A 15,953-nucleotide genomic window follows, 5' to 3' on the forward strand; every position below is an offset into this window, starting at 1 on the left:
GATTTGATGCAGCCAGTATCAGAAACAAGGAGTATTGTGAAAAACAGGGTCAGGAGAGTTTTCTAGATTCCCTCTCCTTCCACAGCTCATATCCATCTTCTGCTCTAGTGAGAAAATCCAACCATATGTTTTGCAAGTTTAAAAAGAGCACTACAGCAGTGATGTAAATATGAGCAAAACGAGCACGACTTTCTGGCCAGAGTAATTTAGCCTCTTGATAGCAGCAAATTTTTCTAGCTGTAGTTTCTGAACACTATCTGTCTACATAACATCAGAAACAAAGAAAATTCTGCAAACACAATGACCTGATGAATCAAGACGCCAACTCTCTAAGGAGATATGTTATATAAAGACCAAAACCAATCACCATTACTCACCTAATGTTAAGGTAGGTAAGCATTTGTAGGTTTTTAATAGATTCTGGAATGGATTTGATGCAGTTGTGATACAAATTTAAAGTTTCCAGTGGTGCAAACAGCCAGACATCAGGAGGAATTTCAGTAAATCTGTTCTTTGAAAGATCTAGAAGCAAACAGAAAAAAAAAAAGTAATTTTTCAGTCAAGACTTTCCCTCCAGTGAAGGACGATAAAAGTACCCACTGTTATTCTTGTCATGTTCCTAAAAATTTAGGTGTTGCAAGAAGTGCAAAATAATTCAGTTTTACCAGATGCTACTGCATATAATTAATACACAAAAAAGTCTTAAAATACTAAAAGATTATTGTTCAATATGCAATTACAACAAAAAGTAGAAGAGTGAGAGGAATTCAAAAATACATTTCCTACTACATAGTTATGGTTACAATGACACTGAATGTCAATTATGATTGTCCCTCATCTATCATGTCTTTGTTCTGTGCAATTCTTGGGTTTCTTCCCCTCCAACTCTAGGCACAACAGTAAATCAAGGTACAAACCCAATGTTATTTCTCCTGTTGGACAGCTACATTAGAATCCAATGTCACTGTACAATGTATCTGCAGTGCTAAAGCCAAGTTCCCAAAACACCCTAACACAGGAACTGACCTTCCCCAGCTACACATTTGTAACTTAACTGAAAAGAGGATAAAGTTGCAAAAACCAGTGCTGCAGGTATTTATCTATAAAAGTCAAGATGCAATTTAGCCCGGCCTAAAAGCAGAAAGAGGATATATCTTTGACCATGGAAACAGAGTTCTTGGGCTGGAGTTATTCTGACAATACACGACTGCATTATGCAAATCTGCATGCAGGAGCTATGACAAAACAGAACATGACAAAAATGCACAGCACCTCTGACCATATGAAACTTTGAAAAGAACCAGAAAATGCAAATGAAATGCGACCTGAGAATTCTAGAAATTACCAGCTAAACTACCAAAGCCTGTGCCATCAAAATTCCACCAAACTACCTTGAAAGAAAGAGATATTTACTTGAGAACAAAAGCCTAGTCTTCTGAAAGGAACTCTGGTTGCCAACCCAAGACATTTCAAAAGGATGTGGTTTCTCAGAAATGCTGAACAAACTCTTTTAACAGAGAAGTACTATAGATCCCTTGCTATTTCAGGTTTTAGTTCTCAGTTTTTAACACTCACATGGAATAAATGTTTCTGCTTAGCTCCCATCACATTATCACTGGAACAAACAGTTCTGCAAAAAGTCTAGAAAAGGGTTGAAAAATTGGCTCCAAGTCATTGCCGGGTTCAAAGAGAGCTCAACAACCTCAAGTTTAACTGACAAACCAGCTAAGAGCAGCATTTCTCAGGGCCAACACTGGAATCAATATGGCTTAGCTTCTTCATCACCAACCTGGCAAACAGGATAGAATGTGCCTTCAGGAAGTGCAGAGACAGCACCCAGCTGGAGGGATGGGATGAGAGCCAGGCCCTCACCTGGCAGACACCCGGTTTGAATAAAGGCTCACCTGTGGCAGATCCCTGCTCACACCAGCATGAGCTGCAGGACAGAAGGGTGGAGGAAAGCTGTGCAGAGAACACCCCATGATGCTGTCACACAACAGGCTGAATACAGGACACCAGGGTGCTGAGCAGAGGGAATGGCCTCCACAGTGTTCTGCAGGTGACCAGCAAACAAAACGGACTGGTACAATGAAACACCATCTTCCTGTGGAGTTATTTTTTGCAGTAGCTTTAACTTTACTTCTTGAAGTTTAGAATATGTGAAATTTTGCATGCTGGCTGTCGCTCCACTATTTCTAAAAAATATTGTCAAGCTGTATATTACAAATTCTTCCTATAAATCAGGGCATCCACTGCTGATGCAGAATTCTGCAAACTTTACCTTCAAGAGGCAGAAAAATATGTTCCTAGGTTGAAGGAGTGGCATTCCTAATGAACTGTGAGAAAAATGAAATAAAGTTAACTAAAACTGAACATCTCGCCAAAACCTAGAAAGCTTACTAAAAAAATTAGCATGCTTGAGAAAGTTTTCACAACCAGTGAAGCTCATTTTCTGTTTTCCACTACAACAGTTTTCAAAAGGTTACAGAAAAATGACAGCTTTCAGATGAAAGTTTTCTGCAAAACCCTTCTTAAACAAATACTCTCTTGTTCTAATATTCAGCAGACTGCAACACCTGTATGCAGAAGAGATGCCCACAGCTTCATTGCTGGCCCAGTTCTACAACCTCCACCACATGCTGAACTCTTAGCTACAACCCCATTCTGAAAAAAAAACAAAAAAAACCAGCTTTAAGCCTCTTCCTGATTTAGTTTTATCAGCAGCTGGAAAGGTGACTGAAGGCTGGTACAAAGATCTAGTCTACAAAACAAATGACAGAATCCCACCCCACAGCCACTGGTCCCAGGAGCAGCACTGTAGGTTAGACCTGAGTAAGAAGGCTCAAGGGCACCATGAAAATTCTGCTGCTGTGTTTGCTTCCAGCCACACCTCAACCACACATCTTGGAAAGTTTAACTTTAAAAAACAGCTGTGCTATTACTTCTGCAGAAATAAAATCTAGAGGAAGGCTAGACAACAAGCAAAGGATGCCCCAACCCTGTGCCCTGGATGAGTGGACCAGGGGTGTAATTCTCCACAGGGAACATAACCCAGCTGTGGTTTCCAACCTGGCCTGGCACAAATCACATCAGCACAGTCTTGCTGCAGCCCCTCAGTGTGCCCTGTACAGAACCCATACAGCTGCACATCAAAATGCATACCAAGGTCACTTCATCTGTGTATTATTGGGGAAAGCACTTCTCTGGAGACAATGCCTTAGAAGACACTGCGGGGCAAGGACTACACCTTTTTATTATGAAACCCAGAAATCCTATTAGAATAGGAAATGACACCCACTACCTCTCAACAATAAAATAAAAACGGTAAATAAAGAGGCAGGAAATAGCACAACTTCTATTCCAAGCAACTTTTCATTCCATCATTGCAAACCAGCATTAGAACAGCTCCAGGGGTTGGCTCAGATTTTTATGAAGACAAAGATTAGAGTATCTATAGTTTTCCATAATATTTTCATATTGAATGTACTTGCAGCCTTTTAAAATCAGGAAGTTTATGAGATAGTATTGCCTATTATGGTCAATAAAATGCAGATGTGAAACTTATGTAATTTAGGTACTTTCTGAAGACTAATAATACAACAGATGGCCAAGAAAATACAGTCTGAAAAAAGGAATAGAGTGCTCCTCCATAAACAAGACAGCTTCTATCTCACTTGAAATGAAAGCTGGCTACTAGCACTTGAGAATGGCTTTGTAAGGGTTAATAGACTGGAGAAGGAAGGAAAGCTGCTAAATGCAGAACCACAGATGATTTAGGTTGACAACTCCTCTAGAAGTGAGAATATAGGAATCCTTTCCTTAACCAGTTCAGACTGGAAAACTCTCAGTGGGACTGTTATGTGAGGACTAAACAGAAGACACTATCCAAGCCTGCTCATGAATCACAGGGTATTTCAATACACTGTCTCTGCAGGGACAATGAAAGGAAGAAGTACACCATTACTAAGGATAAATTTGAAAGAGGAACTAGAAAAATATGAAGTCAGTTACCCTTTAGTTTTTTTGAGAGAAAAAGTAAAGTCTTTATTTACTATAAGACAGTGATGAAAAAAAAAACAATATTTAGAAAAATCAAAAGGAAAGAATTTAGGAAATCAGTCAGGAAAGGAAGCTATAAGAAGTGAGAAGTTATCTTGTATAAATTTAAACCATGATAAGAGGGAAAACAAAAAGCTCAAACTGTCAGATTACAGCAGTGTGCAGCCAGGTATTTAAGTAGCATTAACATCACATTTGCCTTGGTTTTGCACTTTTCCCTAAGCAGCACTGGTTACCATCAGGAACGTGATGATACAATGGACTGGCCTTTTATGTAAACCAGTGCAATCATTTTATATTCACATATTACATACACTACACGTTGAATTTGAAATACAAGGCTCAGCTAGCAAATTTACATTGAACCTCATCTTGATATTATATTTTTCACAAAAATATGTTGCTGATCCAAGATATTGGTGTTAGGCTTTTGTTTGCTCCAAAATGATATTAAGAAACTAGACCATAAAAACTCTACATTCCTTACCCCACAAACCCCAGGACTGCTCTCCTAACTCATCAGAGATAGGTTTCCCTAGCCAGCTTTCCTAGCAGTGCTTTAGCCTAAGCCAACCAAAATCTAAGAACAGTTGTAGCTGTAAAATTAGTCCAACAGAAGACAACAGATGCTTAAAAACAAGTGTTCAGACCTGACCCCAAAGATACTCTTTTAGTCAATCTAAACATAAATCTGAGATCACCACACAGAGTATGGGTAAAACTCATTTGTCTGTCAGATAGGAGATGAATCTGGAGAAGAACAAAAGTAGCCTCAAACACTACAGAAACACCTGCACATAGTATCCTCCAGGAGGCACAAGCTGTCAATGTCCACAAACCACTGACTGAAGAAAGTTGTTACAGAAACAATGAGATCGGTTTGTTCTTGCTAAATGCCATCTCTGTGGTTAGTCACAACAGACAGATCTCTTCCTGCCCTGATTAAACAGTTTCTCAACAAATTGGAGAAGGAGCCTCAGGAGAAAAGAACTCTAATGCTTCACCTCAAATGGGACGTCCATCTAGCATCTCCCTCAAACTCTACTCCCCACTCCTAAGTTTAGTTACAGACTTGATGTGTGCAATTAAAAGGAGAAACAAAAACTACACAACCACGTATTTGAGGTTTCTCATCAAATACAGAGGAAGGGTTGTGCAAGCAGCCAGAAATTCCATTTGACAGGTTCTGAGTTCTTGGTTTTTCATGCTAATCAGCATTTCTGAAGAAAAACAAAATCCATTTTAAGAATACACTTTCACTGCTTTAGAGACTTCAATATACCCTGGATATACTTCAATATACCTATACCCTGAACCACAGCTCTTCCACATGAAGTAAATGTTTCTGTAACTGGAATGGACCAATGGTTTTCTCTCACACTTGTGCTACCAGGGAGAAAGAGCTGAGATCCAGCACACTGGCTCTGAAATCAAAGCAGCCTTAAGGAACCCACTATTCCAGCCCACTCTCACTAAACCCAGTCTCCCAGTCTACACTAGGTGCACCTACACTGAACGTGTCTAAATTGGTAGATTGATTTGAGCAATTCTTGTTTTTCACGTAAGCTGCTTCTGCTCATCACATGTTGATTCAAGTACCTGAGGTTTTTCCTGAAATCTCTACCAGCAGAAAACGAAACCAGAAGTTCTGATCTAAAGGTTGGAACAACTGGGGGGCATGCTGGTGCTGATCTGCTGCATGGCAATGCCAGTGTTGTCCCTACAAATCATATTTGTTACTCGGGTAGCAACAAGCCAATAATTACACACTTGAAAGGGATACTGATTATTTATTTCAGAGTTCTGCAAGCCTGGGTGCTATGGGGTATTCCTAAGTCAAGCACACCAACTATCAAAACTTCTAACTATTTACACATTTTACCAAAGAAAGGAATTAGTGTTCATTTGCTACAAGTTACATAGCTCTCTTAATAAGCAGTATTCTCTCTTGCTTTCTATCTATTCTATCAGCTAATGACCTCTCCTGCTCCTCACACTAATTAGTCCATTGTGCCCAGTCTCTTTTTGTTTGGGTCAGTGGGTTTCTGGGGTTGGTGGTCCGTCAGTCACTGTTGTGATCTCCCCCTGCTAGAATTATCTTTTATCCACTCAGAAGTGATTCAGCAGAGATGCTGAGTTGGCTTTATAGGCTTCATCTTTATCTCAGGAGTTCTGCCAACTGTCCTTGTGACCTGTAAATTCTGCACTCCCTGTGCCCACTATCAGTGTTACATCCTTCTTCCCAAGCCTTCTTAACCGCCCCCGACATGTGAGATCACTGAAGCCTGTCAAGCCCTAAATCTTCACAAGGCAATTTTTAAACCAGTAATCCAGGTTTTTCTTTTTAACACCTGGACATCACTTAGTGCTTACCTGTTAGTTGCTATTTGTTTCACAGATTAAATGTCCCTCCTTGCCCATCAGGCTTGAAAGTACACAAAGATCAAAGAACATCCTTTCTCAAAAAATGTTACATATTCCATATTTTGCAACATGAGGATGACCTCAGCAGATGAATTCAGGGAATTCCTCACCAGGTTGCAACATTAGAAAGATCTAGACATTTCCAACACAAGGTAACACAGTGCTCCAACTCTGGAGTGTGTTCAGCCATTTTAGCACAGCATGATTTAAATGGAAAATAAAAACACATCACCAGGATCACTCCTCAGTCTGGTACACGAAGGTGTAAATTCCACACCACATCAAAAGGACATAATCCATTACTTCATGTCATGGATTGTCTTCCTCTCCATTACTGAAGGTGCCTTGGATCTGCACATCTTTCAGAGTTTAAACGGGTAAGCAGAAAATCCCACTGGAAGCCTTTTTTGTCTTGGACACTTCAGTATTTAGTCTGCTGTCTAACTGTTAAAATGCTTTACTACCAGAAAGAGTGATATGCATTTTCTTGACAAGTCAGCAAGACATCTTAAGCTGGCATATTACAGACAAGGTATCTTGCTCCCACTTCAACTCACTGTCACTTACCAGTTTAATTCTGACCATTTCTTTTTTGGCTTTGAAATTTTTAAATTCCAAATTTCTGTTTCACAGACGAGTACTATAAGGGAAAATAATGCTCATTTGGCAATGAAGTGGAGCCTGGGTTTGTTAAGGAATACTTCAAATATACACAAAATTCCCAAGACTTATATGAGCCTCTGTATGCTCAGTAACACACATCCAAGCCTTTGTCCTGAGTTTACAATCTAGACACCAAACAACCTGCAGTAATCAGTGTTTACTACATGATTTTATCTTTTGTATTTGATCAAATGGCTTGTTGCTGGATAAACTAAGCAGAAACACTTTTTAAGTAAGCTAAACTGCTGGAAGACAAAGAACACTGGAGAACAAGACAACTACAGTAAAATAAAAGCAGAAAAAACCCTGAAGAAACTGGTAAATCAGCAGCCCTTGAGCACTGAGTGAACAGGGTCTAGTAACAATTCCAGCATGTTCTCCTGAGACCTGGAGGCCCCTGCTGTAGCAACTTCAGCATCTGCTCTTATTGGCTGGTGCCTCCTGCTGACTCTGTCCCACTCATGCCAGACCTCATGGCAACATTTAAGAATGGTCACAGCCTCTTCTATTCATTTTAAATTAATTCTATACTATCTCTCAATACTACATGGACCAACTTGAAGCACTCTCAGAAACGTTTTTAGTTCTATGTCAGTCTTCCACAGAACAAGTTCTCGTCACTACACCCTGCTTCCACCTACGGGAATGGTGCTAAAGTGACAAATGGCAGGAATGTTTAATACCCAGATGGTTGGGGATTTGCTCCCTGTGCGGTTACACCTGCTGCTCAGCTGCCAGGGAGCCAGGGCTCAGGGCTTCTTCAAGCCTTTTAACTACATAAACCTTGTTTCAGAAGTCATACTTTGACACTTGGAAGCACGTATGTGATAATCATGTCTGCCAAGCACAAAACTATTTTACTTCTATACCAGAGAATAAGACTTCATTTTTTATTTTCACCTGAAGTATGTGACCTCCTCTAGATGTGACAGCACATTCTCCTAGCAAGTGGCAAACAATCCCAGGCTGGAAGAACGATGAAGATCAGACTGTTGGACAGCCACAAAAAAGTAGAGAACTCAGAAGTCTCTTCCCACTGTCATTCTACTCTTTTTATCACAAAAAAAAAGTATCAAATAAATTCATATTTTCCAGCCTTCAGCCCTAGCTAAACTAACTGATTTAGTTACCTTTTCGCTAAGGACAGATTTCAGCATTAAATGCCAGCCTTGCTGAGAATATGAGTATGTACTTTTGAATCAGCTCCAACCAAGCAGCACAACTTAAATGGGAAAACACACTTCACCAAAAGGAGTATCTCAGAAAGCAAAAGCTACTCCACTTTTCTTTATTGCACAAGGTTTTGCAATACAATTCAGAATCTAAATTATCTGCTCCCCTGTAAATAATCAGTAACAAGGAGAAATCTGTATAAAAAAAAAGTTCCTGAGTTGATCAAACACAGAAATATTATAGATGTTAGATGTTGGATACTACAAAACACAAAAATAGTCAATGCAATGGTAAATCTAATTTTCATTGATGGAGACGGTAAAAAGTCAAAAAATTACACATTGCACATTTTTGTAGGTCAATAGTTCAGATAAGCCTGTAGCACTAAATTTATTGGGTTTTTAAAATATTAAGATATAAGTGGTATTCTTTACAACCCAATCCTTTTAGGCAGGCAAATAGTAATAATCAGCTCCTTTAACTTCAAGTCACTGAACTGAACTTGCCCATCACACCAAGTACCCTTAACAAGGTTCCTTTATAGTGGCCTTCAGCAAGAAGCACACCTCAAGCACACACAGCTCATTTCCACTCTGCCCAAACACTGGACAGGCTGTGAGAACACTGCTGAAAACTTCCATAATTGTTTATAAACTGCGTCACTTCCAGATTCTACATCAGATGCATTTCAGAGCATAAACACCAGTTCTTCTCCCCCAAAAAAACATAGAATCTGAGTTCCTCTTTTTGTTCACATCTGAAGGGAATGCTGCTGAAGAACTACATTTTGCATTGTGTTTGATTTCCAGAATGTAATCAAGATTTAGGATCTCTATCATATATGGATGCTAATTTTTTAGCTGGATATTGGATTTGCTGTTGCTCTTCAGTTATTGCTGTCCTCGATTTAATCAACATTGGCTTCACCAACAGAAATAATTTTATTCAGAAAGGAAATATAATTGGTTTAGAAGTGCATGCTGTAGAGGCAGAACTGCATTATAAATTAACATTCTTATGCATTTCACACTCAATATTAAGCCTTGGGGGCTTAATCTGTAATCACGTGAATGACAATCAACCTTAGAAGGGCCATAAATAGGATGTAAAAAAAGTGACAGACATGCAAGTGACAGTGACAATGGTCTCTAACACCGCCCTGCCAAGCATTGGTACTGGCCAGGACAGGAGGGCTCACTGTCAAGTCATACTGGAATACACTGATGTTACTCCTCCATGCTATGAAGAAGAAGCAGGGGTAAGAAAGGAAAAATTTCAACATTCATCTATTTACAGGCAATCATTCACCTACTTATAACTGCCTGGGAGTTCCCTCAGAATTAAAAAGTGGGATTTGAAACTGCTGTGACAAAACCATAAACAAAAAGCCTAATGGAACCACCGGAGCTGTCACTCACACACCTTTCATATTTACTAAATTCATTTTTTAAAAGTGCTCACTAAAAAGGGGGAAAATTGCTAAAGGCACAGGTTGACTTAGGTTCCTGTGCTATATTGTCAGACTGAACTATCTTTAAAAAAATAAGACAGCAAACACACAACTCTTTGCCTAAGCAGACTGTGATTACAGTGATGTGATAGACTCAATTACTTAGCTGCCAGGGGACCTAATGCTGCTCATACAGAAGCAAAATTACACACAAAATTACTGGAATATTCAAGATATCTCTTGATTTCTCAAGAACTATGATTTTATTTTCTCTCCAAATTTTCATTAAAAGCAACACAAGATGTGTTTGGGCAGCCACAAGACAAATTCAGATAAATAATAAAATAAGGGCTTCCTGGCCAAAGTGCTGCAAGGACAATTCACAGTTAAAAATAAACAAATAAAAAGAGGTAAACAGCCAGAAATGGTCACTATGCTTTAGACACATGTAATTTAAAATACAAAAAATTATGCCTTGGTATTTGCAAATTAAATACAGGCAAGGCATTATGTAAGTTAGATGCAAAATAAAATCCCAAGCTATTTTTGATAAATCAACAGAAGTTGAGCTTCAACATAGCTCTTGTTGACTTTACTGATATAAAGATAGAATATTCTGGGTTTACAGCAATACTGCAGATCCTATTGCCTAAGGGTTAGTGATATGGGAAAGAAATTATTTACATCCACACTGGCCAGAAGCTGTTTTTTTTTTTTTTAAATATTTGTTTCAAGTACCACAGAATTGAATTTCAGAGTCACTGACTTAAAACAGAAAGTGAAAACTGCAGAGATTTGTGACCCAAGCCCCCATCTCCTTCACTTCAGCCTCAGCCCAGATCCTCTCGTTCATGGGGATATTTGCATGTGAAACAGGGATAACTGCTACAGAAATACCAATAACTGCATGACTATTGCCTCTGAGGCAGCTGCTAATTCCCCACTGAGCTCCAGGCCACGGTGACACTGTCAAGGATGTCCATGATTCACCAGCACAACACTGCTTCCCACTTGACAAAAATTTCTACAGATCAAGTCAAAATACAGACTACAGGTCTTTTGTTGACAAGCAGCTTTTGAAAGATGTCTAAAATTTGTATTTCACCAGGATTCATTCATAAACCAGGACTACATTAAATCAGAATTCTCCAGAGATGGTATTTACACAGACCCTGATTAACTATTTCATTTTAGAGCAAGCAATAAAGCTATTTCTGCATGAGACAACCCTTAAAACATTTTCACATCACTTTTCACAATAACAATTCAATCCTAATGGTAATGACTGGGCTTTACTACATCCTAAAACAGAAAGACAAGATCATTGCAGACAGCTCTGAGTGAATGCTGAGATTCATAATAAACGGATTAAAAAAAACTACCAAAAAGCACAGCAATAATTAGAAGCAAACAGAAAGTATAGATCCTTGATGGACCAGCTTTAGGATACAGCAAGTCTTTTTAATAATAGATTGCCTATATGCCTACAACGCTTCTTTCTTTCTGAGTGCTTTGGTTATTGAATATCTACAGAAAGCAGTGACCGACAACATTGCTAAATACATTTTTATGCTACTACCAGGAAAACTCCAGCTTCCATTATTTCATGGAACCTCTTTTTATTTCCAGGTGCTACCATGGACAGTCTCCTATTCCAAGCAATATGTCAGCTACTCATAACCCATGGGGAAAGAAAATCCCCAAAACAAAACAAACCCACCCCACAGCATTAATTCACTCAAGCAACATTTTCAAAAGCCACTATTATTTGTGAACAAAAGAAATTGGGCCCCTCAGTAATATTTTTGTCTAGTACATTATTTAAAATTATCCATTTTCAGCAACTACCCCAGCAGCAAAAAAACTCACAAGGAAATGGGAGATGAGCCACAATATGAGAGAACCTCCGTGGAAAACATATCTTTGTTTTCTAGGAACCGTACAGAAAAGTGCCTCCATGTTTATTTCACCTAAAAGCCTGGCTAAATCCAGGCCCACACTCACGATACTCAAGCATTTACCAATACATCAAGCTCTCCACACTCACTGCTGGATGCTCACACATCCCTCGCACCCGCACTTGGAACCATCTTCCTGCTGAGCCGGGACCCCGATACCCCAGGCGATACAGATTTTACTGCAAGGGATCCGACACCCTTGAAGGAGCAGCCCAACCACAACACGGAGCTCTCATTCCCCCGAGTACGAACTGGAGCGCTCCCCGCACCCTGCACACCCTGCTGCGAGCACACCAATTGCAATTCCCATCTTTAAGGCACGTACAGACCGACACAAGGGACAAATGCCCGATTCCCTGGGACCGCCCCTCTTCCCTGCAGGCACACAGACCGCAGCACCTTCCCCCGCCGCTCACGGAGCCGACAGTCCGGGCACACCGACAGCGCCGGCTCCGCTCCCACCACCCCGGGGGAAAGCGACTTCCACTCCCGGAACACCGCGAGCCGGACACGCACGGCCGGGCGGTGAGGGGAACCCACCGCCCGCACAGCCCTGAGCGCCCGCACACACAAACACAAACACGGAGCCCCGCGCCCTTCCACACTCACACACACCCCTGCGCTTTCGCACACGCTCACCCACAGCCGCTCCCCCACACCTCCCCAGGCACCTCCGGGTCCCCCGCTCCGCTCGCACACAGCAGGCTCAGCGTGCCCCGCTCACAGCCCACACCTGCACGGACGCTCGCCCTACACTTACGCGGCAGAACCGGCCCCGACACCGCAGCCCCACATCCTCCAGACCCCGTCCGGCTGCCCGCACGGTGAGCCCCCCAAACGCGGAACCTCCCCATGTCCCCCGCTGCCCCCGCACAGCGAGGTCCCCGCTCCTCACCCAGAGCGGCCGCTCCCGTGTCACCCCCTCGGCTGTCCCCACGGCCCTCCCCTGCCACCGCGGGGACCCCCCCGCTGCATCCCCGCACCCGCCACCGCCCGGCTCCGGCGGCCACCACAGCAGGTACGCGACCCCCGCCCTCAGCGCCGGGCCCGCAGCGGCCCCGCAGGACGCCCGCAGCCCCGGCCAGGCACTGCCGGGGCCCCCTCACCTGCTTGCGTGGTGTCGCTCAGGTCGCAGCCGCTGCCGGGGAAGTCGCGCAGCTTCCTCCCGCTCAGGCACAGGATGCCCGAGCTGCCCGCCTCCTCCAGGGCCCGCTCCAGGCTGCGCACCGTGTGCGACTGCGGCAGAGCTGCCGCGCCCCAGTGCGGCCCGGACGAGAAGGAGAGCGTAAGGTGTGCAGGGATGCCGAGCCCCGCCGCTCCGCTCCCGGGCGCCGTCCCGGTCCCGCTGCCCGCGCCGTTGTTGCCGCCGCCGCCCCCCTGCCCGGCCGCCATCTTGACCGGCCCCTCCACAACAACGGCCGGGGCCGGTGCGCAGGCGCCGCGGGACCCGCAGGGGGCGCAGCGGGACGGGGCGGGACTTCGCCGTGCGCCTCGGCCCCGCCAACCAATCCGCGACGGCAGGGGCGGTGAGGGGGCGGGGCCTCCCGAGCAGGAGCGCGGCAGTGTGCTGGGGGCTCGTGTGCCGCTAGGGGGCGCTGCCGGGGCTGAGGGATCGGAGCGGGAGCGGCTCCGGGATCCTCCCGGTAACGGGGACATCCCGGCAGGGATGGTCCCGCAGCCGAGACGGGAGCGGGGGCCGCCGCTGGGGACAGCGCGGCCCTGCTGGATGACTACGGAGCCGAAGGAGCACGGGCAACATCGGCTCGGCAGCCCCGGCGCTGCCCTCGGGCACCGCTCCGCTTTGCTGTCGCCTCTGCCCCGGCACAGCACAGCGGCGGCCGCTCCTCAGCCCCGGAGCTCTCCTGCGCCGGGAGCATCACGGCCTCCGCGGCCTCTGCCTCGCGAACCGGGCCGGCGGCAGAGCCGCCCACGGGCTGCGGATCCTCGACTGTGGCAGCGAGAAAAACCACCCGGCAATCGTCCGTGGCAAAGCAGAGGGAAAACGAACGAGCGGCTCACCCTGAAATGGGTGAAGGAACACTCGCAAAAGCCCCACAGACACCAATGCCCGTGGCTCAGAATGTCAAAGGGCGCTGAGGAGACACAAATCACGAGCCCCTTGCAAGCTCCAGGGCCCAGTTACCTGAATAAAATGCTACAGAACTGCTGGGATGATGGATGGATGGATGGATGGATGGATGGATGGATGGATGGATGGATGGATGGATGGATGGATAATTGCCTCCCCTACCATGTAGTTAGGCCTTGTTAGGTGCTGCATATTTATCTTCTAAAAATTGCTCTGGAGCTGTGATCAGGAAATGCTAAAGAAAGCCCCATAGACCCACATTTTTATGCATTTGTTGTGTGTTTGCTAAGCAGGATCTGCTTTTAAGCCTTGAACCTCAAGAAGAACCCTGCATTCTTGAATTGGTTTGTGTTGGTTGGTTTTTTGCTTATTTTTGCATGCATATGTCATGCCTAATTTGGGGATATAAAGAGAAATTCCCTCTACAGGGCTATGGAAGAGACTGGCCTTGAGCCAGCAGCACAGTCACTGACAGACAGCTGAGCCATTACTGATCACAAAAGGACCAGACCTGAAATATGATGTGGGTGATGCCTGGGTGAGATTCAGTGCAACCAATGAGCCAGGAGCAGTGAGCAGGTCCTGAAGAGTGACGGCTTCAGTCCTGCGGTGCAGCACTGTGTGGATTTGGGGATCACCCTGTCCTGGCACACAGATTGCCCTTCCAGCAAAGAGCTCTCTCTGTGTGCAAAATGCAGCTGCGGGGGAGGAAGGGGTCCCGCTGTCACCTGCAAATAGTGTGGCTGTCTGCTTCCTCTGGCCTTAGCTGTGGCTGCCTGTGGGGGCTGTGGGATTCAAGCTTACAGATGAATATCTATGTCAGTCTGGCTGGGCCAGAGCTTCTGCTCCTGCCCTGAAAAAGCCGATCATTCCCTGGATTCGCAACAAGGAAATACAAGGCAAACCTTAAACCTATAAACACCGCTGGCTGCTGTCCTTGGTTGAGGTTCCAGCCAGAGAGGGTCGTGTAGGGCCAAGTGTGTAGGATGATTTTGCCTGCAGATATGGAGCAGGAGGCACAGCGGCTCTGCAGCTGGCAAGAGTGAAGCAGAGCAGGAGCCAGGACCAGCTCCAGCACATAAATTCTACTACACGTTAGAGATAGTTGCTCTGAGTTTCCAAAGCCTGTGGCTCAGCACAGGGCCAGCTCAGAGATGCAGACTGGTTGTCCTCCCTCTCAGCCACATCACTCAGCCTCTCACTTAGAGCCCAAATTAGACAGAGAAAGAGGTTAAGCTCTCTTTGTATGAAATAGGCTTGACAAATTGCCAACGGGTTAAAAGACTTTTCTGTCACCGGAGTTCTCACATATGAGGGGCCTTTTTATCTTTAACCAAATACTCACTGTACCTGCAGGTGCTCCTAAAAAGAGCAAGCCAAGCTTTCTCAGTCAGCTTAGACACACTCTCACATCTTCAAAGGAACTGAAGTTTCCCATACAGTAGGCTGCAAGCAATGTCTGAGGCTTTTCCTAACAGGTCACCAAAAATTCCCAATCTGAAAACTTGAGCAAATTGCTGCTTACTCAGGCAAAAGCTTGAATGCTGGTTGCACGTTCCTGTGGTACAGTAGATTTACCTGTGGGGGTCATTTATCACCTCCAGTAGCTGCAGAATCAGAACAGATGTCTGGAATGCTAAAGTCTAATTAGTTTTATTTATAATGGATTTCACAGCCTTTCAACAGTTCTTTTTCCCCATGTCCTCCTTTCTCTGTCATTTCACAAGCAAAACCAGGGTTACTAGTCTAGTGGCAGAAGGCTCCCCAGACCAGCCTTCCTGGCACAATGAGCAGTAAGCCCTAGCTGTGCCATCCGTCAGTTTCTCCTATAAAACAGAGATTGCATTTTCTTATTTATTATGGAAGTTGAGTACAGGAACAGGTGGAAATGCTCAGATGTCATGAGACTGCACAAGACAAGCATATTTTCTTGCAGACATTCCAGAGAGAGTCGAGTTTCAGGAGTTTGAAAATCCCACACTTCCATGAAGAGCTTCCACTTTGAAAGTCTTTGTGGTTACCCGCATCTCTTCCAGATGAGATAAGAACTCATAAAGATATGAATTCAACAAATTTCATGTTAATTCCTTGAGGAATGATGTCTAGATCAGGCTTTGATCTATGTAACTTCCAACAC

The 15,953-nt window shown here is 44.2% G+C and overlaps 1 protein-coding gene across 1 annotated transcript in view; it reads right to left on the reverse strand.

The window, feature by feature from the left end:
- The window catches only part of LRCH2 (leucine rich repeats and calponin homology domain containing 2), a 35,275-nt gene extending 22,156 nt beyond the window's left edge, over positions 1-13,119 (reverse strand). Inside the window, exons 1-2 of the mRNA XM_062503170.1 lie at positions 12,834-13,119; positions 378-522 (exon numbers count right to left, since the gene is read on the reverse strand). Of these exons, the coding sequence (XP_062359154.1) occupies positions 378-522; positions 12,834-13,119 (431 nt within the window). The remainder of the gene's footprint in view (positions 1-377; positions 523-12,833) is intronic.
- Between the last annotated feature and the right edge of the window lie 2,834 nt (positions 13,120-15,953).

This window comes from Cinclus cinclus, chromosome 15 (genome assembly GCF_963662255.1).
Source record: "Cinclus cinclus chromosome 15, bCinCin1.1, whole genome shotgun sequence".
NCBI lineage: Eukaryota > Metazoa > Chordata > Aves > Passeriformes > Cinclidae > Cinclus > Cinclus cinclus.